The sequence below is a fragment of the Callorhinus ursinus genome, unplaced genomic scaffold, assembly GCF_003265705.2.
Source record: "Callorhinus ursinus isolate GAN/ISIS: 27379988/994484 unplaced genomic scaffold, GSC_fseal_2.0 scaffold18, whole genome shotgun sequence".
Classification (NCBI taxonomy): Eukaryota; Metazoa; Chordata; class Mammalia; order Carnivora; family Otariidae; genus Callorhinus; species Callorhinus ursinus.
The window spans coordinates 2,659,268-2,686,494 of record NW_027397080.1 but is presented as its reverse complement, the minus strand read 5'-3'; the positions used below and the strand labels follow the sequence as shown (position 1 = coordinate 2,686,494).

General features: G+C 42.6%; 1 protein-coding gene and 1 pseudogene across 3 annotated transcripts in view; one reads left to right on the top strand and one right to left on the bottom strand.

Annotated features, from left to right (window-relative positions):
• ST3GAL3 (ST3 beta-galactoside alpha-2,3-sialyltransferase 3) overlaps positions 1-27,227 on the top strand; it is a 179,343-nt gene that overhangs the window by 41,335 nt on the left and 110,781 nt on the right. The window contains exon 3 of one of the 3 annotated variants that reach the window (XM_025856879.2): positions 26,425-26,472. The exons of the other annotated variants lie outside the window; for them this stretch is intronic. Coding sequence (XP_025712664.1) covers positions 26,425-26,472 — 48 coding nt within the window. The remainder of the gene's footprint in view (positions 1-26,424; positions 26,473-27,227) is intronic. 3 annotated transcript variants of the gene reach the window in all.
• LOC112812187 (large ribosomal subunit protein bL20m pseudogene) lies at positions 16,360-16,809 on the bottom strand (annotated as a pseudogene).

Here is a 27,227-nt window from a genome sequence, read left to right as displayed (position 1 = left end):
GTTGTGCGGAGGGAGAATTCGGGCTGTGTTTCAGTCCCAGGAAAGGCCTCAGCTGATGCCATGGGGAATGGAAGTGGGGACGGCCCTTCTGAGTTGGGGTGAGGGGGCTGTGCCTTTGTGGTTTCTCCTTGACTGGTCACAGACTGCCACCCGGGGTGGCCTTCCACCCTGGGAAGGGCGTGACCCGGGGAAAGCAGCTCTGTTCACCTACTAAGCCCTTTCCTGAAGATGCCTGACATCTGGGGACTTTCCGCTCACCGTGATGCCAGCAGATGGGGACTAGTCTTTCCTTCCTTCCAGAGTGAGGGGGGATCTGAGGGGCATACTACAGCTCCCTCCAGTGCCCACGTCACCTGAAAGGGAGAATAGCAACAAAAGAGCTTTAGACAGAGTTGCTTGTAAGTAGTACTCAGGAATAATTATTATTTTTAACTTTAAGAATTCAGGATAATGTCATTTTAGTCAGGGTGGACTTTCTTATTATTACAAACTACCCCCAAATTGCAGTGGCTTAACACAGTGAAGGTTTATTTCTCTCTTGTCACAATCTAGTGCAGGGCTGTGGGGGCTGGGGGAAGAGTTCTGTTCTACCTCATTCATTCAGGGACCCAGACTCTTCCCATCGAGTGACCGTGCCAGCCCCAAGGGCCTTCGAGGCCTCTGCGGGTCCTGACCCAGTTCACAAAGGAGAAACAGGTGAGAGTGTGGAGATTTTGCAGGTCTCCATGGGCCAGGACTGGAGGCGATGTGCTTCTGCAGCCCACATTCCACTGAGCAGACCCCGGTCACCACCACAATGTCATATTGCTCATACCCTGCGGTGGCTGGGCTTCATCACTACTGGGGAATCAGAGACACTTCAAAACTGTATGTTTTTAATTTCTTAGAGTTACATATTTAAATTTCCAAAAGCATAATATCACAGTTTTCTTTTTACCTGGGGGTATTTTTAAAAGGTTCAGGAAAGCAAAATTTTACCAGAGGGTGGGAATAGAACAGAGTAATACAGAACTGAGAATTTAAGGATTATTTGCTCTGGAAAGGCAGAAAGAGGCACAACAATTCAGTTGTGTGTGTGTGTGTGTGTGTGTGTGTGTGTGTGTGTGTATTTCTAGGGCGAAAGAACATTGAAAAGCCTCTGATTCTGTCGTATAGCTGTGAAAACAAGCTCTTCTTGCTCCCTTAGTTATGCAGGAATGTCTCCATGTGGTGACGGACGGGTGGAGGGAGTTGGGAGTTATAGGGTTACAGGGAAATATTCATGCAAATAGCACTGATAGCCCCTGGGGGTTCATGCAAATACCACCCAAGCAGCCCTTGAATTGGACGGAGAGAAGCGGACGTAAAGACATCAGTGACTTTGTCAGTCAACAGATGTTACTGCTGAGTGACAGTTGGGCACTTACTAGCTTTGTTCTAGGCAACGTGGGGCACACGGGACCAGAAAGCTGTGGCTCAGAGAAAAGAAGCAAGAGTAAGACAGGGCCTGATTAAGTGTTTTGGAGGTGAGGAGGAAGGAGTGAAATCGAGGGGGCTTTGAGAAAGACCTGTACCCTGAGACAGGGACCCTGGTGAGTGGGGCAGGATATCAGGGGGCCCGGGGAAAGTGCGCCAGCCAAGTAGAGGATTAGCAGTCCTTCTGAAGCAGCAGTGATTGCTGAGAGCCACGCGTGAATAGTGGTGGGGGGTGGGGGGAAGTGGGACAGAAGATTGGAATGGGGGCAGAGTCCCGTGATGGAGGCCTGGTCCCAGCTCTGCAAGTTGAGGTTTGATGCAGCAGGGCCATTAAAGGTTCTTACACGGAATGGAAATACCTGGCGGAAACATGGTGTTCCGGACTTCAGTGTGAAGAATTAACAGCACGCAGAGCTTTCTTCTGGAATTTCTGTTTGAGGACCTAGAATTGAAAATTGTCTTCCTTTATTCCCTCAGTGAAGTTCATTTAGTTGTACCTATCAAGCTAGTTACTGTACTAGTCTCCTAAGATCAAAATTAAATAAGCCTCAGTGCCTATCTTTAAGGAAATTATAGTCTGGTTAGGTAAGACATACTTTAAAAAATGAGTGCACTAGGTGTTACATATGCTAAGACAGAGGGAGGTATGGCTGGGCACACAGTGCTGGCCAACCTTTTGCAAAGCCCACACTCTGCCATGGAAGCACCAAAATCCTCCTAAAATAAAATAAATAACATAACTAAAAGTTAACATAGGGAAATTCTCCTGCCCCGACCTCTGCCCTTGACCATTACTGTTATACAGGGAGTGGTTAACTTGCCAGGGAAGGGCAGTGTTAAGGGATGGGTATGGGAAGGGCCTGGTGGAGGAAGCGACTCTGGAGCCTGGACTTGAAAGCTGCAGGGAATGAGGTGGGACGTGCATTTTAGGTAGAGGGAATAGCACGAACACAGGTGTGGGGACCTGGAGAAGGGCTGGGAGAGAGTCCTGTATGGAGCACCGAGTTCAGGCTCTGGGTAGAGGGATGTGATGAGAGGATCGTGCACAGGAGAGAGAAGTGGCCAGATCTGCGCTCTAGGAGAGAACTCTGGCAGCAGCGTGGAAGAGAGGGGGTGAGGGAAAGAGCAGGTGCGGGTCCCAGCTGCCTCTGGTAGTTCAGGGATGGGGAGGGGTCTGGAAAGGCCGCATGGAAGGATCTGAGCTGTGGAGAGAAGGGTAATGAGGAGCAGACAGTAACACTGGGGCATTTCTGGCAAAGCGAAGATTATGGGCAAAGGCACAGAATGTGAAAGAGCCTGGCATCTTCGGAAAACCACGGGGAAGCCCGCATGGCCAGCAGGCAGGGCTCTCATGGGGAGATGTCCCTCAGGGGGCAGGTAGATCATGATTCACGTCACACTGAAGAGTTCAGACTTTACCAGAAGAGGAAGCCTCAGGCTGTACATGCAGCAAGTCTCAACACATTTCCCAGAATTGGTGGCATACGGAATAAATTCTCTGGCCAGAGCAGAATTAAACTAGAAATCAGTAACAGAAAGATAACTAGAAAATCCTTGTATGTCTAGAAATCAAGAGATAAACTTGTGAATAATCGTGTCAATGAAAAAATCATAATGGAAATTGGGAGAGTATTTTGAACTAAATAGTAAATATTGAACTAAATATTAAAACACTATGTTAGAATGTGTGTAATGCTACCAAAACCAAGCTTAGTGGGAAATCTACAGGCCTAAATGCATATATTAGAAAAAACAAACAAAGGCTGAAAATCAGTGATCTAAGCATGGGTTTCAAGAAGTTAGGAAATGTACAGCAAATTAAACCCAAAGAAGGAAACCAAAATAATAAAGAGTAAAGTTTGAAGAGAAAAAAAAAAAAAACCCACCTTAGAATATAGAGGATTAACAAACCCAAAAGTTTGTCCCTTCATAAGACTCAGAAAACAGACAGACCTCTGGCAGGGCTGACCACGGAGGGATCAGGGCGTGGGAGCACCAGGGCCAAGTGAGCAATGCCAGGAATGGAAAAGGGACAATGCTAGAGAAACTGCAGACATTAAAAAGATAAAAAGAGAATATTATGAGCAATTTGATGCCAGAAGTTTGAGAGAGAACTTCTGGCCCAGTGACTGACCTTCAGTCCTCAGCTGTATGCATAGCTGAACGAAGAGCAGATTTAAAACTTTGGGCGCAAGAAGGGAGGTGCAAGCTCATCTTGACTTGTTGAGGTAGGACTGGGGACTAAATCATAAGGAAAGGACACGTCTTGTTCAAAGATCACATCGATTGGAGGAAAAGCAGCGCAGCGATGAAAATTAGTTGGACGGTTTTTGACTGGCTATCAGTGCTAGAAACAAAGCATCGGATAAAATCTCCCCTTGCTTCTCGTTGCTTAGAAGGAAGAAGAAGTCATTCATTTTAGCAAACAGTGCCAGAGTCCTGCAGCATGCCAGATACTTTGCCAAATGCATGGGATATTAAATCAAAACTTCCCGTTGTGGTACACACAGCCCTCCGTGTTCTGATCTCTGACCAACTTTGCAGCCTCATCCGCCAGAAGAGCAGGCTGGCATCTGTTGCGTCTTCGGGCCTCACCCTGCCTCTGCCAGCATCCCATCGTCACTCCCCCAGTTGCCAAGTCCAGGGGGATTCCCTCTTCCCTCAGCAGGTCAACATCAGCTTCTCCCTCTGCCGTTCCCAGCCTCCACTTTCCCCTGGCTCCCTCCCTTTGGGCAATCAGCATGCTTGTTTATTTATGTGTACATAAAAATTGTGCATGCATTTTATATCCAAAATGAGTGCTTGAATGTGTCTGGTTGAGAAAACATGAATTAGAGACTTTTTTTCCATGTACCGTGAAATCGATTCTTGGAAATCATCATGTATATTTAAATAAGTGAGACTGGGTCTTTTTGGAAACCACTTTTGATGCAGTAATCTCTAAATTAGACCAGAACTCGGGAATTACGATTTTTCATAAGATTGTGTGTATGTTGTTTGAGTCACAGTAAAATAAGGCTCAGCGGGGAGTCTGTTCTTCTCTGTCCCTCTCCCCCCCCCAGCCCACCACTCATGCTCTCTCTCAAATAAATAAATATTTTTTTATTTGAGAGAGAGAGCACAAGCTGGGGGGAGAGGCAGAGGGAGAGGGAGAGGGAAAAGCAGACTACAATTGAAAACTTAAAAAAAAAATCTATCTACACCAATGTGATTTGGTTTACTTTTGGTGTTGCACTGTATGTGGCTTTGGATAAATGTATAATGTATAATGTATGATGACATGTATCCATTATAATATTATACAGAATAGTTTCACTGCCCTAAAAATCCTCTGTGCTCCTCCTGTTCATCTCTCCCTTCCCCCCCACCCCCTGGCAAACACTGATATTTTTACCATCTCCATAGTTTTGCCTTTTCCAGAAATGTCATATAGTTGGAATCATACAAAATGCAGCCCTTTCAGATTGGCTTCTTTCACTAAGCAATATTATGCATTTAAGGCTTCTCCATGTCTTTTCATGACTTGATAGTTTATTTCTTTTTAGCACTTAATAATATTTCATTGTCTGGACCTACCACAGTTTATTTATCCATTCAACTACTAAAGGACAGCTTAGTTGCTTCCAAGTTTTGGCAATTATGAATAAAGCTGCTGTAAACATCTGTATGCAGGGTTGTTTTTTTTTGTGTGTGGACATAAATTTTCAATCCCTTTGGATAAATACCAAAGAATATGATTGTTGGAGTGTATAGTAGAGTATATTTAGTTTTGTAAGAAACTGCCAAACTGTCTTCCAGAATGGCTGTACCACTTTGCATTCCTGCCAGCAATGAATGAGCGTTCCTATCGCTCCACATTCTTGTCAGTATCTGTTGTCAGTGTTCTGGATTTTGGCCATTCTGATAGGTGTGTAGTGGTATGTCATTGTTGTTTTAATTTGCATTTCTCTGTTGGCATATGATATGGAACATCTTTTTTTTTTTTTGGAAGTTTTTTACTTTATTTTTATTTTACTTAATTAGGCTCCACACCCAACATGGGGCTTGAACTCACAACCCTGAGATCAAGGGTCACATGCGCTACTGACTGAGCCAGCCAAATGCCCTGTGGAACATCTTTTTATATGTTTATTTGTCCTCCATATATCCTGTTTGGTGAGGAGTCTATTAAGGTCTTTAGCCCACTTTTTAATTGGGTTGTCTGTGTTCTTATTATTGAGTTTTAAGAGTTCTTTGTATATTTTGGATAATTGTCCTTTTTCAGATTTGTATTTTACAGTTATTTTCCCCCAAACTGTGCTTGTCTTTTCATTCTCTTTATGTAGCAGAAGTTTTTCATTTTATATTATTTTTTTATTTTTATTTATTTTATTTATTTTTTTTAAAGATTTTAATTATTTATTTATTTGAGAGAGAGAATGAGAGAGAGCATGAGAGGGGGGAGGGTCAGAGGGAGAAGCAGACTCCCCGCTGAGCAGGGAGCCCGACGCGGGACTCGATCCCGGGACTCCGGGATCATGACCTGAGCCGAAGGCAGTTGCTTAACCAACTGAGCCACCCAGGCGCCCTTATATTATTTTTTTAAAGATTTTATTTATTTATTTGACAGAGGGACACAGCGAGAGAGGGAACACAAGCAGGGGGAGTGGGAGAGGGAGAAGCAGGCCTCCCGCTGAGCAGGGAGCCCGATGTGGGGCTCGATCCCAGGACCCTGGGATCATGACCTGAGCCGAAGGCAGACGCTTAACAACAGAGCCACCCAGGCACCCCAGAAGTTTTTCATTTTAATGAGGTCTAGTAGAACAGTTCTTTCTTTCCTGAATCACATCTCTGGTATTGTATCTAAAAAGTCACTGCCAAACCCAAGGTCATCTAGATAGCTCCTCTATCTTCTAACACAGTTAGAGTTTTCTGTTTTACACATAGGTGTGTGATCCACTTTGAGTGTTTTGAAAGGTCTCTACCTAGATTCATTTTTTTGCATGTGGATGTCCAGTTGTTCTAGCACCACGTGTTGAAAGGACTGCCTCGTGTTGTTCCTTTGTCAGAGAGCAGTTGACTATATTGATGTAGGTCTATTTCTGAGCTCTCTATGCTGTTCCGTTGATCTGCTTGTCTCTTCTTTGGCCAGTACTATACTGTCTTGGTGACCATAGTGTTATAGTAAGTGTTGAAGCTAGGATGCCAGTCTCCCACCTTCGTTCTTCTTCTATAGTATCATGTTGCCTGTTCTGGGTCTTTTACCTCTCCATAGAAACTTTAGGATCAGTTTGTCAGTATTCATAAAATAACCTGCTGGGATTTTGATTGGGATTGCCTTGAGTCTATAGCTCAAGTTTGGAAGAACTAACATCTTGGCAATATTTAGTCTTCTAATGGAATGTGGGATGTCTCTCCATTTTTTTAGTTCTTCTTTGATTTTGTTAATCTGAGATTACATTTTTCCTCATCTGGATCTTTGGGGGGTACTAATGTAAATGGTATTGTCTTAAATTTCAAATTCCATTTGTTCAGTGCTAGTTTATAGGAGTGATTGACTTTTATATATTAACCTTGTGTCTTGCACCCTTGCTAAAATTGCTTATTAGTTCTAGGAGTTTTTTGTCAATTCTTTCAGATTTTCTGCACAGACAGTCATGTCATCTATGAACAAAGACAGTTTTATGTCTTCCTTCTCTTTTGGTATACCTTACTTCCTTTTTTTTCTTTTCTCATTGCATTAGCTTGGACTTCCACTACAGCGTTGAAAAGGAGTGGTGAGAGGGGACGTCCTTGCCTTGTTCCTGATCTTAATGTGAAAACTTCTAGTTTCTCACCATTAAGTGATATTAGCAGTAAGTTGTAGATATACTCTATCAAGTTGAGAAAGTTCTGTTCTTTTCTTAGTTTACTGAGAATTTTTATCATGATTGGGTGCTAGATTGTGTCAAATGCTTTCTCTGCATCTGTTATGTGATTCTGTGCTTTTTCTTTATTAGCCTCTTGAGATTGATGTATTACATTAATTGATTCTCAAAAATCAAATCAGCTTTATATCTGGGATAAATGCCACTTGGTTGTGGCATATAATTCTATTAATACATTGCTGGATTCAATTTTCTAATATTTTGTTGAGGATTTTTACGTCTACATTCATGAGAGATAATTGGTTTTCTTTTCTTGTAATGTCTTTGTCCTGTTTTGGTATTAGGGTAATGCCAGCTTTTTGGAATGAGTGAAGAAGCATTCCCTCTGCTTCTATCTTCTGGAAGATATAGTAGAGAATTGGTTTAATGTCTTCCTTAAATGTTTGGTAGAATTCACCAGTGAACCCATCTGGGCCTGGGTCCTTCTGTTTTGGAAGGTTACTAATTATTTATTCAGTTTTTTTAATAGATACAGCCCTGTTCAGATTGTTGATTTCTTCTTATGTGAGTTTTGGCATATTGTGTCTCCAAGGAATTAGTCCATTTCATCTAGGTTATCAAATTTGTGGCCCTAGAGTTTTTCATAGTATTCCCTTATTTGAAAGTAGGTTGCAGAGTTTTTGATACTTTTTCTTAAATAGCTCATCTTGCATTTCCTAAAAACAAGGATATTATGGGACTCCTGAGTGGCTCAGTCAGTTAAGCATCCAACTCTTGATTTCAGCTCAGGTAGTGATCTCAGGGTCGTGAGATCAAGCCCCGTGTCAGGCTCCACACTGCGTATGGAGCCTGCTTAAGATTCTCTCTGTCTCCCTCTGCCCCTCCCCACTCTAAAAGAAAAAAAACCCCAAAACCAAAGATACTCTCCTACATAGCCACAGTACCATTATCACATTAAGAAAATTGACTTATTAATTCCCGTTAACTTTTTTCCTTTTTCTTGTTTTTAAGATTTTATTTATTGAGAGAGAGAGCATGAGCAGGGTTAGAGGAAGAGGGAGAGAAAGAGGGAGAAGCAGACTCCCTGCTGAGTGGGGAGCCTGATGTGGGGCTGGATCCTAGGACCCTGAGATCATGATCTGAGGTGAAGGCAGACGCTTAACTGACTGAGCCACCCAGGCGCCCCTCAACTAATCACAAAGGGGAAAAAGTGGTCTGAGGATCAATACCTTAACCAGATGATCAAACATCCCAATATGATAGTCTGACATTATATGCCTTCTAATGTGATGCAGTAGTAAATATCCATCATCTGCAGAGTGTTTGTACCAAAAATGTTTAACCTGAATCTAATATTGAGGATATAATCAGACAAATCCAACACGTAGGGCATGCTACAAGTCAGCTGACCTGGACTTTTCAGAAAAAAAAAGTCAGTGACATGAGTAAACAAAAATGGAGGAGGTGGGCTGTTCCTAATTAAGAGAGGTTAAGAAGACAAAACAGCCACATGCAATGGGTGAACTTTAATTGGAACCCAGGTGTGAGGAGAAAGGCCATAAAAGACATTTGCGGGGGGCGGGCAGTTGGTTAAATCTTAGTATGTACTGTATGTGATGACATCAAGTCCTTGATACCATATAAAACTGTTACAAGTTGTGGTGATTCCAGTTCTAATTTGGTTTTTTCTTTTGATATTTTTATTCTTGTTTCACTGAGCAAATGGGGCCATATAGCTTATAATATATTTTAATAAGAATCAAAGCTGTTTTGGGGCGCCTGGGTGCCTCAGTCGTTAAGCGCCTGCCTTCGGCTCAGGTCATGATCCCGGGATCCTGGGATCAAGCCCCACATCGGGCTCCCTGTTCAGCAGGAAGTCTGCTTCTCCCTCTCCCACTCCCCCTGCTTGTGTTCCTTCTCTCACTGTGTCTCTCTCTGTCAAATAAATAAAATCTTTAAAAAAAGAAAAGAATCAAAGCTGTTTTCTGTGCCATTCCCTCGTGGAGAGTTTTGCAGTGGATGTTTCCAGAAGACTGCATGTTGCTGTAAGTGCAGATATGTGGGCCACTGAGTGACTCCTCTCTCCGGCAGTTTCAGGGCCTTTGCATTGCTGATTGTGGACTGGAGTTTTTAGGTTGGGGTCCAGAGACAGGAGTAGAGTAGTAAAGTCCTGTATGAAGTAAGGGGAAGCCCTGCATGAAGGCATACATTATTGCTCTCTCTGAGGGTGGTAGAACCAAGCATCCTGTGGATATTCTTAAACAGACTTCTGAAAATCTGTAGTAACTCTATGACAGTTTTCAGCCCTTTTTTTCTTTTTTTATTAGTAAATTGGACTTTATTAAAAGTAAAAACTTTTGTTTTGCAAAAGACACTGTTAAAAGAATGAAAAGACAAGCCACAGACAGGGAGAAAATCTTTGCAGCACACCTATCCATTAAAGGACTTGAATTTAAAATATACAAGGATCTCTAAAAACTCAACAGTAAGGAAGACAAAGGACCCAATTTTTATCAAGGGGCAAGAACTGAATAGACACCTCATCAGCAAATAAGCATATGAGAAGATCCTCAACATCGTAAGTTGTGGGGGGGATGTAAATTAAAAAGTATTTAAATTAAAAAGTAATACCACTGTACCTATTAGAATAGCTAAAAATTTAAAAAACTGATAATACCAATTGCTGGTGAGGATGTGAAGCAACAGGAACTCCCAGTCATTACTGACAAAAAAAGTTGTATGGACCCTTAGGAATACAAGCTGGTGTTTTTCACAAAGCAGAACATAGTCATACCATAGGATCCAGCAGTCTTGCTCCTAGGTATTTTTTATTGTTATGTTAATCACCGTACATTACATCATTAGTTTTTGATGTAGTGTTCCATGATTCATTGTGCATAACACCCAGTGCTCCACGCAGAACGTGCCCTCTTTAATACCCATCACCAAGCTAACCCATCCCCCCACCCCCCTCCCCTCTAGAACCCTCAGTTTGTTTTTGAGTCCATCGTCTCTCATGGTTTGTCTCCCCCTCCGACTTACTTCCCTTCATTCTTCCCCTCCTGCTATCTTCTTCTTCTTCTTTTTTTTTCTTAACATATATTGTATTATTTGTTTCAGAGGTACAGATCTGTGATTCAACAGTCTTGCACAATTCACAGTGCTCACCATAGCACATACCCTCCCCAATGTCTATCACCCAGCCACCCCATCCCGCCCACCCCCCCACCACTCCAGCAACCCTCAGTTTGTTTCCTGAGATTAAGAATTCCTCATATCAGTGAGGTCATATGATACATGTCTTTCTCTGATTGACTTATTTCACTCAGCCTAACACCCTCCAGTTCCATCCACGTCGTTGCAAATGGCAAGATCTCATTCCTTTTGATGGCTGCATAATATCCATTGTATATATATATCACATCTTCTTTATCCATTCATCTGTCGATGGACATCTTGGCTCTTTCCACAGTTTGGCTATTGTGGACATTGCTGCTTTAAACATTGGGGTGCATGTACCCCTTTGGATCCCTACATTTGTATCTTTGTGGTAAATACCCAGTAGTGCAATTGCTGGATCGTATGGTAGCTCTATTTTCAACTTTTTGAGGAACCTGCATACTGTTTTCCAGAGTAGTTGCACCAGCTTGCATTCCCACCAACAGTGTAGGAGGGTTCCCCTTTCTCTGCATCCCTGCCAACATCTGTCATTTCCTGAATTGTTAATTTTAGCCATTCTGACTGGTGTGAGGTGGTATCTCATTGAGGTTTTGATTTGGATTTCCCTGATGCTGAGCGATGTTGAGCACTTTTTCATGTGTCTGTTGGCCATTTGGATGTCTTTGGAAAAATGTCTGTTCATGTCTTCTGCCCATTTCTTGATTGGATCATTTATTCTTTGGGTGTTGGGTTTGATAAGTTCTTTATAGATTTTGGATACTAGCCCTTTATCTGATATGTCATTTGCAAATATTTTCTCCCATTCTCTTGGTTGTCTTTTGGTTTTGTTGACTGTTTCTTTTGCTGTGCAAAAGCTTTTTATCTTGATGAAATCCCAATAGTTCATTTTTGCCCTTGCTTTCCTTGCCTTTGGCGATGTTTCTAGGAAGAAGTTGCTGTGGCTGAGGTCGAAGAGGTTGCTGCCTGTGTTCTCCTTTAGGATTTTGATGGACTCCTGTCTCACATTTAGGTCTTTCAACCATTTGGAGTCTATTTTTGTGTGTTCAGCCCTTTCTTTTATAGAGAAAAAGGACATGGTAGGATTTTTGTTTCCTAAAGATTACCTGTTTCTAGAGCCCTTTCCACATCATTTGTTCATTCATTTTTAAACTTATCATTCAGTAAATATGTTTTGAGGGTCTTCTGTGTGCCAGGATCTGTGCTAAGTGAAGAGTATTATCAATAAGACAATCTATGTCACCTGGAGTTTCTTTGTCTGTATGGGGAAACCAACATTAAACACAAGTCAGTACCCAGTTAATCTGTAGTAAGGGCTGCAAAGGAAAGGTAGAGGGGCTCTGACGGAATAATAGGAAGACTGTCCCAACCTGCATGTTAGCTCAGAGTACAGCTCTAAAGATGTCCCCCCCATCTCCATCCTCTGCCTCTGGGACGCCCACTCCCAGTCTGCCTGATTCCTTTACCTTCTCTTGCCTAGTTTTGGAGTGAGAACTGGCTTGAGTATCCATGAGTACTTCGGATATCAATTTACAAGCTAATTCGTTACCTTGCTGAATTTAAAAGACCCATTCTTCTCTATTGCCAGATCCTGCCTATTTTTCAAGAGAAGCTGGAAATCTTTTATGTGAAATCTCCTGACTTATAAATGTTAAAAATTCAAAAATTTCCATACACTTTGTGGGCTAAACATAATACATCAGAGAGCCTCCAATTTGTAGTATCTGCTTGAGGGCATAGAAGTTCAGGTATAGGAGGATTCTGAGTCAAAAGATTAGGCAAAATTCCCTTTATCTTGTCTAGTCCTAAACAAAAAAAATAAGGTTACTAAATAAGAGATTCAGAATACTAAGGACAGAAACCAAAAGAGGGTTTAAAAGCCAGGTCCTTTTTATTTTTTCTAAGTATAATAATTAAGTAATAAATAATGATTACCTTCACTGATTTCTTAGCCCTCTGCTGAGGTTTCTTTCTTGCTTTCATTAAAAAAAAAAAAAAAACCCAAACAGTAAAGTTCCCTGTGTTCAGAGGAGCAGACAAAGGGATTTGTCCATGGTTAGCCTCCAAAGCCACAGGGGTCCATGTTTCCCTAGAGGGGACATGATGTGCCTTCCACTCTCCTCCCCCTTTCTTTAGGTAACAGCTTTCTTGAAGTATAAATTACATATGATACACCCCCCATTGGAAGTATATAATCAAATGGTTTTTAGTGTATTCAGTCACTACAATGAATTTTCAAACATTTTCATTATTTTAGAAAGAAACCCTACACCCATTTGCAGTCATGCTCTACTTTCCCCCAACCTCTCCTAGCCCTAGGCAGCCACTAAACTACTTTCTATCACAATAGATTTGCCTATTTGGGGCATTTCATATAAATGGAATCATATAGTATGTGGTCTTTTGTGACCGGCTTTCACTTTGTATAATGTTTCAAGATTCATCCATGTTGAAGCATGTAGCAATACTTCATTCTTTTTATGGTGAAATAACACTCCATTATATGGATATTGCACATTTTGTTTATCCATTTATCAGGTGATGGGTATTTAGGTTGCTTCCACTTTTTGGCTATTGTGAATAATACTGCTATGAACATTGATGTTCAGGTTTTTGTGTGACATTAAATTCTCTTGGTATGTATACACCTAGTAGTAGAATTGCTGAGTCATACAGTAACTCTATTCAACCTGCTGAGGGGGCGCCCAGCTGACTCAGTTGGAAGAACCTGTGACTCTTGATCTCAAGGGTTGTGAGTTCAAGCCCCATGTTGGGTGTAGAGATTACTTAAATAAATAAATAAAGACTTAAAAAAAATAATAACCTACTGAGGAAATCCCAGACTCTTTTTCAGAGCTACTTCACCATTTTACATTCTCATCCGTGATGTATTCCATTTCTCCCCTGCCTTCCATTGTTAGTACTTAAGATGAATGATAGTGATGGCAACCAGTTCATAGCTTTTCATTTCTCAGCTGGGGTACTGTGCAGTGCATATCCTCCCTTTTTAAGTAGAAGTATTACGAAGTCATAGATACACAAAATTTCTCATGACAAAATACAAAAACTTTGTTGAGCAACCTTTTACTTTATTTCCCCCCTTTGCCTTAACTGAGTTATCTCTGGAGAACAGAATGGCACCATACTCATTCATTCATTTATTTATTTTAAAGATTTTATTTATTTTTATTTCTTAGAAGATTTTGTTTATTTATTTGACAGGGAGAGAACACAGCTGGGGGAGTAGCAGGCAGAGGGGAAAGGAGAAGCAGGCTCCCCACAGAGCAGGGGGAGCCTGATGTGGAACTCGATCCCAGGACCCCAGGATCATGACCTGAGCCAAAGGCAGTCGCTTAACCAACTGAGCCACCCAGGCGCCCAAGATTTAATTTTTTAAAATATTCTTCATACCCAGCATGGGACTTGAACTCATGATTCCAAGATCAAGAGTCACACACTCCACCCACTGAGACAGCCAGGCACCCCAAGTACCATACTCTTTTTTTTTTTTTTTTTAAGATTTTATTTATTTGACAGAGAGAGACACAGCGAGAGAGGGAACACAGGAAGGGGCAGAGGGAAAGGGAGAAGCAGGTTTCCTATTGAGCAAGGAGCCCCATGTGGGGCTTGATCCCAGGACCCCGGGATCATGACCTGAGCTGAAGGCAGACGCTTAACGACTGAGCCACCCAGCCACCCCATACTCTTTTTTTTTTTAAGATTTATTTATTTATTATTTGAGAAAGAGAATTTCAAGCAGACTCCCTGCTGATCAGGGAGCCCAACTTGGGGCTCGATCCCATGACCCTGAGATATGACCTGAGCTGAAATCAAGAGTCAGATGCTCAACCAACTGAGCCACCCAGGTGTCCCAGTACTATAATCTTTTAATGACAGCCTACCAAGTACATCCTTTTTTCCAGATGAAGAACAGAATGTCATATGGCAAATGACTGAAGAGTCTCATCCTGTCCAAGGGTCTCTGGCACATGTGAATAATGCAGGCTCTGTTCTCACAGAGATGTATCTCTTTTTTTTTATTATTTGGATTTTTAAAAAGTTATATTGGATTTTAAAGCAAAGCCTAGACATCATGTCATTTTACCCATAAATACTTCGTATACATCTCTAAGAGAAGAACTTTTTAAAATAGAGCCATCGGGGCGCCTGGGTGGCTCAGATGGTTAAGTGTCTGCTTTTGGCTCAGGTCATAATCCCAGGGTCCTGGGATCAAACCCCACATCGGGCTCCTTGCTCAGCAGGGAGCCTGCTTCTCCCTCTCCCTCTTCCTTTCCCCCTGCTTGTGTTCCCTCTCTCTGTATCTCAAATGAATAAATAAGAAAAATAAAATAAAATAGAGCCATCATGTTATTACCTCACATTAACCTAGTTCCTTAATATCTTCTAATACCTAATCCATACTTAAATGTCTCTATTATCTTAGAGATGCCTTTTCTAGTTGGGTTTGTTTGTTTTTTTTTTTAAATCTGGGTCCAAACAAGGTCCACACATTTGGTTGTTTTGTCTTTTAATTATCTTTTATTCAAAACTAATTATTTTTGATAAATCATATTTGGATAAATAATCACAAAATAACATAAGATAGTATCTAGTAAAGCATTAAGTAAGTAGGATGTGGTCAAATATGAGTCACCTAGATGTCTATTAGACTCTTCATTGGCTCTGTTGGTAGCTATATGACAACTAGGTCAGAGAACCAGATCAACTAGCTTTGAAGCCCCATTCCTACCACTGTAGGCTATGTAATCCTGTGCAAGTTAATTTAGTGTTTGTTCTTAGTGAAGTTATACATGTGCATGGTTCGAAAAAACAATCCTACAAGGCTTGTTACCAACAGAAATGAACAAAAAAAGTACTCCCCCGTTACCACTACTGCTTGATTTCCTACTGCTAGGAGGCATCCAATTTCAACTCTTCTAAGTAATTTGTTTGGTATTTACCTCCAGATCTCTAAATAACATACTTATATTGCCAGTTGTTAATATTTCTATTTTGGGTATTACCTATTGACTTTCTACAGTTGAAGGTGAAGATTTAGTACTCTCACACTGACTGCTTCTTCACCACAGGTAGGAAGTCCATCCTCCCATTCTCCCATACAGTTAGAGCAGCATTCAGTCCATATGCTATGACCACGAAGATGCTGTTCATAGATAACATGATTACTGTTTTTTAACTGCACATTTTGTTTTTCCTGAAGTCAATTAACAGTCTTGCCTTTTGTTTTGCTTAGTTTTCTGTGTATTTATCACTAATTCAATCCTAAATTCTTCCTTAGTTGTATGAATCTGTTCTCCAGACATTCAAACACCTTAGGTGGTGTGTCAGTTTCATTTTCTTGAATAAAATATCTCTAGGCGCCTTCAGACGGGCATGGCTGTGGACTGTTTGCTCTTTTTTTTTTTTTTTTTTTGGAACACCACATGAGCTTTTTTTTTGTACAGCCCGTAAGATTTCTTTTTTTTTTTTTTTTTAAGAGTTTATTTATTTATTTCACAGAAAGAGACAGCGAGAGAGGGAACACAAGCAGGGGGAGTGGGAGAGGGAGAAGCAGGCTTCCTGCTGAGCAGGGAGCCCGATGTGGGGGCTCGATCCCAGGACCCTGGGATCATGACCTGAGCCGAAGGCAGACGCCTAACGACTGAGCCACCCAAGGCGCCCCCAGCCTGTAAGATTTCTAGATCTGTACAAGTGAGGGAAAAAGGGTTCTCTTAAACCTATTACTAAAATGCAAATTAATAATTGTTGATCAGACACACAGTGTTGACAAATAATTCACTACTGTGATCATCAGGGGGATAAAAAAACACTTTTTCCTAAGACACTCAGCTGCAAAAGGCAGGCAGTGTTGGAATCCCCCTCAGTGATCCTGCACCACTCTGGAAAATATGCCTTTGGGATCTTTCCCATCCCCCAGGGCAGCAGCAAATCCTTCCTGTCGCCTTCTTTTGGCCAAAGCAGCCAAAGATTTAAAAGTCTTTGGTTCCTAGATGGCTAGATCCGCAAGTACTTTCCTGTTGAGCTCCACCTGGCACTTAATTAAATTGACAATGAATATTGGGTACTTCAGGCCGTGTCCTTGGGAGGCCGCTGTAATTCGATTAATCCAGAGTGTGCTCACGTTCCTCTTCTTCAGTCTTTGCACTTTTGTGCATTTCACAAACGCTCTGGTCCCCGTTCTCACCGCCAGCCTGTAGCACGGATTCTTCCTTCTCCGGAAGTGCCGCGCATGCTGCAGCACCTCCTGGACCCGCCAGTAGTGGTCAGTGAGGCGGCTCCGCAGCTAGAGCTGTGGGGTGAGGAAGACCATGGCGGCCCGCGGGCCGGCTTCTCCTCGACTGTTTGCTCTATATCCCTGCTGCCGGGCTGTGGTCTTGGAGTCACTCTCCACCATCGTCCTCTCCTGGTATATCTTGTTTCCTGAATCCCATGTTTTTGTTTTTGTTTTCAATTCTTCATTCAGTGGTACACATCCTCTAATAATTTCCTGAGAAAGGATGCATGAGAGGTAAATTTTTGAGACTTGCCTGTATGAAAGTATCTTTATTCTAAACTCATACTTAGTTGATAGTCATGCTGGGTATAGAATTCTTGGTTAGAAATTATTTTCCCTCAGGGACACCTGCATGGCTCAGTTGGTTAAGCATCTGACTTCAGCTCAGATCATAATCTCGGAGTCCTGGGATTGAGCCCCACATTGGACTCCACACTCAGTGGGGAGTCTGCTTGAGCTCTCCCTGTCCCTCTCCCTCTGCCCCTCCCCCTGCTCGTGCTCTCTCTCTCAAATAAATAAAATCTTTAAAAAAATGTATTTTCCCTCAGTATTTTGAAGATACTGCCCCACTGCACTGTAGGCTTTCAGTGTTCCTGTTGAGGGGTCTTACGCCATTCTGATTTATTTATTATTTGCATAAAACCTGTTATTCTCTCTGGAAATTTAAGTGTTCTGAAATTTCATGATGCTGTACCTTGGTGGAAGGTTCTTTTTTTTTTTTTTTTAAAGATTTTATTTATTTGAGAGAGAGAATGAGATAGAGAGAGCATGAGATGGGGGAGGGTCAGAGGGAGAAGCAGACTCCCTGCTGAGCAGGGAGCCCGATGCGGGACTCGATCCCGGGACTCGATCCCGGGACTCCAGGATCATGACCTGAGCCGAAGGCAGTCGCTTAACCAACTGAGCCACCCAGGCGCCCGGTGGAGGGTTATTTTCATATTGTGCTCAGAGGTCCCTTCAAGCTAAAAAAAACTCAAGCCCTTTAATTATGGAGAAATTTTATTGAATTATTTCTTTGAATATTTTCTCCCTTCCATTTTTCTTATTTTCTCTTCCTAGAATGCCTGTATTCAGATGTTATGTCTCCTAAACGGGTCCTCTAATTTAAAAAGAATTTTTTTCTCTCCCACTTTCTATCTGTCATTTGCTCTACGTTCTGAGAGATTTCCTCGACTTATTTTCCAGTCTTTTTTCATTTCTTCTATCCTGTTTTAATTTTCAAGAGTTATTATTTTCTTTTTATTCACTAGATGTACCTTTTTGAAAAATTGACATCTTTTACTTGTGTCATGAAGTATCTTCTCTTTGAGGATTTTAATGATTTTTTTTCCCTAAGTTTTCATCTTCATGTGTATTTCTGTTTTTCCACATTGCATTTATTTTCCAATTGTTTTGGTCTCTGTCTTTACATTGGATACTTTTTTCCTAATGCCTTGTGACCTCAGCCCATAGTTGAGAGTATGGTGTCTTGTTTTTAGTACTGTTTGCTCTCCCACTTCCACTGGTACCTGGGGCGCTCAGCAGTTGAGCCTTTGGGGAGTTATCTGGGGTATTTCAGGTTATATGTCAACTTTCCCCACTACTAGTATAGGATTAACTTTGTGGGAGGTTTGCTGAGCCAGTTCCTTTTGTTTACCTGCTTTCCAGCTTCAAAACCTTTACGGCTGGTGTCTCCACTCTTGTTTTCTTGGACTTTGTGTCCTTCTGCTTTACAACCACCTTTTATGTCACTTAGAGGGGTTTGGAAGGGAGTGCAGGTATGTGCGTACCTTAAATCAGAGTGCGGCAAACTATAGTTCCTGCACCAAATCCAGCCCTTTTCTCTTTTGAGGGCACTAGGACTAAAGCTTCCTGTCTTCTGCAGTTCCAGACCTCATCTGACACTTCACTCAGTTTCGGCACCTGCCTAGTTCTGCTGCTTCTGTTGTGCACGTGCGTTTGTAAGCAATGCCAACCTCCACCCTCCCCCCCCCCCCCCGCAGGGGGCAGTGCGTAGTAGAATTCTAGCTATTCCCAGACTGCCAGGTCTCCCTATGGGTGCTGATGCCCCAGGGGGTGGCCTGCCCCTGATCCTTAGCCAACTGCCTTTTGTCTCCTGGATGATATAGCACTTTCTTTCTCAATTTCATGGTGACTCACTTTATAAAAATAGTCTTTGATGTGTCAAAGTCTTTTTTGAAAGTCTAAACAGATTGTATTGACGAGTTCCCTTTTAGTCACATGCATTTTTACCTCCTGAAAGAAACCCTAATATATTAATTAGGTATGATTTTAGCTTCCTGAAACCACACACCCCTCACTTTCAATGCTTCAGTGCCTCTCCTAAGCTGTTCCCACCCTACCAGCACAGCCTGTCCTATAAGGTCATCTCAAACCAGCTCAAATAGTATCGTCTCCGTGGCTTAGTAGGTTCTCCCAGCAAGAACTCTCCCTCTTGCATCTGAACTCCTATAGCAACTTCTTTATATTCTCCTCCTGATGGATGCTTCATAAACTCGTCCATGTCAGGGACCATGTCTAATCTTTTCCTGCAGTTTTTTAAGCTTAGTAAAAACCCTATTATATATGTTTGATAAGTTAAATTAATGAAATAAATCTAAGAAACTTCTTAAATAAGTCTATCTACTGCACTGATTCACAGCTGAGTCTGCCATCTGATCATTGTACAGAAATGGTTCCCACTGACGTTACAGATGTCTTCCCAGTGAATAATTCTGCTGTATCTTTTTATCCATCACTTTCTTCTACCTCTTGCCACATTTCAATATTCCTTCTTGTTACCAGTTCTCACCTCCTCTGGCTCCCTCTATCCTGCTACTCCTGTCTCTGATTATTGCACTGATTTCTCTTCCATATTCCACATTCCCCTAAATTCATGGTTGTGTTTTATTTTCTGTCCTCAGACCTTTTTTCTCTGTATCTTCAGGAATCCCATTTACTCAGGTTTTGTTTGTTTGGGATGGGGGAGAGAGGGAAGAAATTGAGGGGCTAACACTAGGAGTCAGAACCCTCCCCCCAGGATCTAGGCAATGGAGAATCTAGAACAAGAAACAGCCACGGGACCATTAAAGTATCAGCTCTGCTAATAGACCAATAAACCCCTCAAGTTGAGTCTCTTCTGTAAAGCTAGATTAGAGGACACCTCTTAGGACCAAGGTCCAAGTGGGGCCTTTTACTTCCCCTGAGAGTCAGACCCTGTGGGGTGAGTTGTGCTTGGAGCAGGTCCAGCCTGGTGTCATATCCCTATGTTACACCCAGTCATTGGAAAGGCAGAGAGTGCTCCAGGGTATTAAAGGGTGAGGACCGGAAGGTAGAGGAAGGGAGCCCACCCAGACTACAGATGACTCAGTGATAGCAAGACACATGAAAAGGAGAATCTCAGTTATAGGGTAAGCCTCAAAGGAACCCTGAGATCTAGTGGAAAGGTGATCCGTGGTATAGTCGAATGCCACAGACACCGGCACTGGAAGAACATTCTGGATTTAAGACAGCTCTTTAAGGTGTCTTGTTGCCCTCAGTGGCAGGGTTGTGGCTTTCACTCTGATCTGTACCTCGAAGGTGGGCCCTAGGGCCCAGCCTCAAGTCTGGCCCATGGCCTCCCAGTCTTTGCTCTTCTTTGTCTGCTTGTATCTCCCCAGCTCTCTGTACTTCCCAGTTCAGGTCACCCAAAGGTAGACTGTCTGCCCCATAGATGGATGATGATCCCTCTGTGGACTGCCTGCCCCTGGGTCAGGTACCCACTGTGGTCCAGTCGTCAGTGGCCAGAGGAGAGGCAGGGTCATGGGGTTTAGATGAAGGCCCCTGCCAGTCAAGCAGCAGTCACCATCTAGTTGCCCAAACCCCAAATGGAGATATAGTCCTCCTCCTTCTTCATCTCTCACTCTCGTCCCACTAGTCACTCGTGGGTGACTCCTGTCTTCAGTTCTCAGCCCACAGGTCACCTCCTCAGAGAAGCCTTCCCGAAACGCCCCATCCAGCATGGCCTGTACTTCACCCTTGGTCACTGTCACAGCGTTGAACATTCCTTGTACCACTTACCACTGTCCGAAATTGTTTTGCTCATTTGTTTACTCATTGTTTTCATCTCCCTGCCTAAAACATAAATTCCTTGAGAATAGGAACAGTCTTGTTCTTTCTTACTGTTGTATCTGTAAGTCTGGTGTGTAGGAGTTGCTTCATAAATATCTGTTAAATTAACAAACAGTGAGATAGCTCCTTCATTACTCTTATGCTTAGCTTTTTATCCCCAACTTTATTAAGACATAATTGACAACATAATTGTAAGTTTAAGGTGTATGGTGTGATAATTTGACATACATCTGTATTTGTGAAATGATCACCACAATAAAGCAAGTTAGCACATCCATTGGCTCACCTCGTTACCTTTGTGTGTGTGTGCATGTGGTGAGAACCTTTAAGATCTGCTCTCAGCAAATATCAAGTGTATAGTACAGGACTGTTAACTTTTGAATGCTTAGCTTTATATGTGTTTTTATTTTACCTGCTTGCAAGCTACTTGAGGGGACCAATTTTTTTTTTAATTCATTCTTCCATCTCTAGGGCTTACACGTGGTAGATAGCAGAAGATACTTGTTGAATGTGTACTGCGACTGCTACCTCGTGCCCAGATATGCAGCTCGTTCACATAATCTGAGTTTTGGAAGCCCCTTCAGCGACTGGAAAGACTAAGCCCCGTTCTTCCTCCTCCTTTTCTATTCCTTTTATCTGCTTCAGAAACCAGACACAGGAAACATCTGACCATAATAAAAGATTTCCAGTAAACTCTAGGTTTCCTCCTTGAACAAAGTCGTGCACAGCAATGCTCTGTTGTACCTTGGTCTGGAATTCTGTTTGGTCACTTGTGTAGCGCACCACATGGCTGCCTCTGGCCTGGGAGCCAGAAACAGCTGGAGCCTGGGCTGCCCGAAATAAAAATGACATATTTGTTAGCCGGACAGGGAGAAGCCTGGATATTCTTGCTCTGTTTCTTGCAAAACAAACTTCTTGATTTGTTGAATGCCGAGTTTTCGCTTTAGCCGTCACAGGGGTTTATGACTAAAATGACCTTACATCCTTTAGAATAAACACAAATAACGAATGACCAAACTAATTCTCAAGTCTGTGCCTTTAATGCTCAAAGCGAAATCTATCAAAGCTTATGCAGAACATGAATATGTCACTGACTTCCTCCTGAAATTGCCACCCCGTCACTCGCATCTTCAGCAGTATAGACTGGTGCTCTCGGGAGCCGTCCACTACCACTGGAAGTAACATCTGTGACAGGCCCTGACGCTTGCCTTCCAGTAAGGTGCTCATCTGCTTCCTGCTTTTTATGTGCGCTTATCCACTTTATTTTTATTTTAGTTGTCAGTTAACTTGTCTGTCTTCCTTGGCTCTTATTCGGCCCCCTGCCTCTAGTATCTGGCACAGGGCCTGGCACATAATCGGCATTTGATAATATTTGGCAGGGGGTGGGGTGGGGTGGGGTGGGGGTGGGGAGAGGGAAGAGAAAAAGAATAATAATTTTAAAAAGCCTAGTCTTTTCAGGAATTGATGTAGCTGAGATATATTTAAGTGGCATGAAATAAAAAGATGACCTCAGTAACTACAGGAAAAAGCTGAACAGCTTTTTGGTACGTACAGTGAAAAATGAAGGCAATCAAGAACCTTCCATCCTTTTGCGTTGGTACCAGTGAGTTAGAGGTTAAAATCCTACAGGTGGATTAAAGAGTTCTTTTTTTTTTTTTTTTTTTTAGTTTTTAAAAAATTATGATGATGATGATACTATAAGTAATACATGTTCACTTACAAATTTTGCAAAAACACAGAGTAGAAACATTACCTATAATTCTTTCACCCAGAGACAGCCACTATTAGCATTTCATCTTGCTGCTTTTAGGCTCAATTAAGTTTTAGTTAGTCTTTTACTTAATTTTAAGCCTTTCTTCCTTGGTTTATATTAAAAAGTTTAAAAGAGATTATTTCAGGACTGCTTGAGAGTACAAAGAAGGTAAATTGCATTTGGAATGGTACTTGTCAACTGCAATAAAAAATCGAGATGCTATTTTTATTGTTGTTGGTTTGGGCAGTCAGCTCCTCAGGAAGCCGGTCCTAATCTTCTCCAGGTGGCTGCAGCCTCTAACCTAGAAGCTTCGAGACCACTTTTCTTATTCCCCTTACACTGATTTGTGTACATGCCTTTATTTTCCTAGGAGGAGGCCACACCTGAACCCCTGAAGCTTCACTGTCAAGGGGACAGTTAGATTGACTTAAATTGAATGAGAATCTATATGCAGAATGGATTTTTTTCCCCCCAGCTTCTGAAATACCACTTAGATCACATCACCTTTGAAAGCAAGCAAGGACATTTACTGGTTTATTCCTTTGTTGAAGAAACACATTGACCACTGTCTGTGTGTCAGTCACTGAGTGAGACATCACCACCTCAGAATGAATACACGTTTCTTGTCCTCAGGGAACTTCAGATGCTTAATAAGAGAAAAAGAAGTAACCAAACATTATGAGAAATAACATAATAATAGTATAGTGATGTCCTAAAGAAGAGGGTGAGCAGAACTGGCCAGAGAAGGCGTCAGGAAGAGGGGATGTTTGGGGCGCCTGGGTGGCTCAGTTGGCTGAGCGTCCTGACTCTTGATCTCAGCTCAGGTCTTGATCTCCAGGTCATGAGTTCAAGCCCCGCATTGGACTCCACACTGGACGTGGAGCCTCCTTTAAAAAAAGAAAAAAGAAGAGGGGATTCTTGATTGGAATCTTAATGGAAAAGTGGGAGATTTTTTGCATGCAAATAGGCAATGAGCACAGTATGTCGGATGAGTGAAGACATGCTGGTGTATACCTCTGGGGAAATAGAGGTAGTTTGGCCCATTTGGAACATGAGATATATTAAAAATGGCAAGTGAGAGAAAATGAGGGAATGTCAGAGCTTGGACTTTATCTTACAGGCTGCAGGAAGCCTCTGAAGAATTTTAATCAAGAGCAAAGGCACAGTGAGGTATACTTTTCAGAAACATCGTCAGCAGTATAAACGATGATGGAAGCGGGCCACGTGGGAGGCAGGGGCGTGGTTAGAGGCTATAGAACAGCCCCAGCAAAAGTGGGTAGGCAGATGTCCAGAAAGGCAAATTTATAGAGACATAAGTGAATCAGTGGTTGCCTGGCGCTGGAGGTGGGAACGGGGCGGGACTGTAAATGGGCATGGAGGGATCTTTTCAGAGTGATGGAAATGTCAAAAAATTGCATGTGGTGATAGTTGCATAGCTCTGTAAATTCTCTAAAAAAGTCATTGAATTGTACATTTAAAATGAGTGAATTTTATAGTATGTAAATTATACCTCAATAAAGCTCTTTTTAAAAAAGAGAGAAATAAGGGGTTCTCTTCTGGAAGGGCAGTAGCATTGAGAGAAGACAGATGTGTGAAATGTTGATAAAGAAGTAGAATTTGTAAGAGTTAGACATTGGTTTTGTCTCACAGAGGTAGGATGGTTACCTGTCATATCAACCAAGTGTCCTTCCTGGGCTTCTACATTTTTGTAAAAAGACATCAACCCTGTCATCTCCTTGGTGGGTTTCAAAGCATATGTATCTGCCCTTAACTGGCAGTACAGACTATCTGCCTCTGGATCCTTATCAAAAAGGATCTGTGGGGCGCCCGGGTGGCTCAGTCGTTAAGTGTCTGCCTTCAGCTCAAGTCATGGTCCCAGGGTCCTGGGATAGAGTCCTGCATTGGGCTCCCTGCTCCGCGGGAAGCCTGCTTCTCCCTCTCCTACTCCCCCCCTGCTTGTGTTCCCTCTTTCACTATGTCTCTCTCTGTCAAATAAATAGATAAAATCTTAAAAAAAAAAAAAAAGGATCTGTGGTCCATTCATTTCTCTAGGCACTGTTATTCAGCAAATGGCTATTGAGTTCCAGGCATTCTGTGGGTAATGGAGCAGGGGATCAAGCAGGTACAGTGTCTGCCTTTGTGGCACTGATAGTCCAGCAGTGGGGACAGATGTTACTTACAGTTAAGATAACTATTGGGTTGGATTTCCTTGTGCAATAAGAGAAAATGACATCAACCTGAGATCCGAAGGATAATGCTGGGGTGGGAGTGGGGCTGTAGACCCTGGTCCTATATGCATCCAGCTGGCTTTCCTTGGTGGTGAGCGAACCTTTGGAGTCCGGGGTATCCAGGCTTGTCTTGGGCCTTAAATTATCTTAGTGTTCCTTATAATTTTTATTGAACTATACGTTGGCTTTATGCCATCATTTTGTACAAGCTCGTGTTGGAAGAAATAGCCATACGAGATTCACACTCATTTATAGAAATGCCGTAGAAGTTACAGTCTGCAACATCATACAGCATCCCCCGTTTATTGTTGGGACCCACAAGAGAAATTTCCTCCTGATGACTGTTTAGTATTTGCTTTTATATTTTGGTCTTTTAGTCACTTGGAAGCATGCCACTCCATCGAGCTTCAAGTCTCCACACATGACCATCTCTCTGCCTGGAACGCTCATTCCATTCTTGTTAGGTTTAACCCCTGCTTACCTTCAGCTCTTAGTTCAGGTGTCACTTCTTTAGGGAAGCCTTCCCTAACAAACACCCACTCCCCTTCCTAACTAGGTCTAGTTCTTTTTTTTTTTTTTAATTTTTATTTTTTAAGTAGACTACACACCCAGCATGGAGCCCAGTGCAGAACTCGAACTCATGACCCCAAGATCGAGATCTGAGCTGAGATCAAGAGTTGGATGCTTCACTGACAGAGCCATCCTGGTGCCCCCTTGGTCTGGTTCTTAATGGGAATGTTCACAGCACTCTTTTTTACTTAGTCAGTTTTTAGTTGGATGTTTTGTTGTTTGGTAACTTTTTTTGTCTCTTAGACTGATGGCAGGGAGATCCGTGAGGAGACTGTGCTTTTTTGTTTGCTGCTATATCTCAAAGTTATAGTATAATATCATGCCCAATAAATATTTACTGAATGGTTGAATGAGTGAATGCACCGTGGGCACTAAATCTTGTAACTGTTCATTTTCTCCTTTCCTTTGGCGGTTTGGGAGCTCTGGCCTTCTTGATTCTACCTCTGGTTCTCATGGCATGCATTTTGTGTACTAACATTCCCCTGACTATATACTTCCTTTCTTGACTTCTTCATTTTTAAGTTCCAGTGTGTACTGTAAATTCCTGTAGGCCACTTTAAGCCCTTTGGGAGAAGAAATAATAAACAGTTGGGTATATGAATAGGAAAAGAAAGGGAGAAGTCAAAGGGAAATGTTAGTGCCTTTAACCAGATGCAGGAGAGAAGTTTTCTGTTGTATTGCTTTAATTTTATTTTCATTTTAAGAAGGGGGAAAAAAAAGCATGTCCCCTAATTTAGCAGGAAATGCCTCTGAAAAATTTGGGGCCTGTCTCTGCCCTGCGATGTTCTTCCTGGTGGCAGAAGGCTCGGGGCTAGGCTCGGCAGGGCCTCCTTGGCCCAGTGGGTGGGTGGGCATGGACCTCTGGATGTTGTCTGTGCAGCTGAGTGTTCCAATCCAGTTGAATTTCCCTTGGGGGAGGGTTTGGGCAGAGTTGGTGGGAGCTTGTTTTTTGTTGTTTTTTTTTTTACTCTAAGAAGGAGAAAGAAATGAACTTGTCCTCTTGTGTTGCAGATTCAGTGGTTCTTTCCTTTGACTCCGCTGGACAAACACTAGGCTCAGGTACCAATCCCTCCCTCTCTATCCTTTCAGCGCTCAGCACTTGGCCATATTTGAAGTGGAGCCTGGTGAGGTTGCGGGGGGGAGTATCTGGGGAGGGCAGTGGAATATCTCAGAACGGTGGGAAAGTCTTCAGAAGCTTTTCTGGGGACTCATGGCCTAGAAAGGGGGTGCAACATCCAGAAGACTTTGCCAGTTGCTTTAAAAGTGGGCACTGGAGGAGTTTGGGTAGATGCTCTCTCCTCATTCAGAGTGTTCCAGGTTCATATAAAGGGTATGTGTTTTCTGAGCACATATCCTGGCCCAGAGAGTGGGGCATAGGGCATTGAGAGACCCCAAGCTCTGGGGATGCTAGAGAAGATAATCATCAGGGCTCCCCAGCAAAGTGTCAGGCTGATGAGAGTATGACAGCTTCCTGAGAACATGCACTGTTGCATGTTTGCACACACGCCCCATATACTCAAATACACCCCTGCCCCAGGACGCGCACTTACTGTGCACTTGTACCAACCCATGTGCCAGGCCACAGATGCCCCCTCTTCCCCGTGTCTCAGCATAGGACACACAGACTGACATGCCCACTCCTTGGATACCAAATCGCTCCGGCTTGATGGAGCTTGGCTCTCCCAGGTCAGAGGCAGTCTCCCTGCTCCACATCACTGTGCTGTTGGCGGTGAGCAGAAAGAGACGTCACTTCGAGTCTTCAACTTGCTGCCATTACGTTGGTGTGGGAGCCCCAGGATGGCTTTACTGTGTGA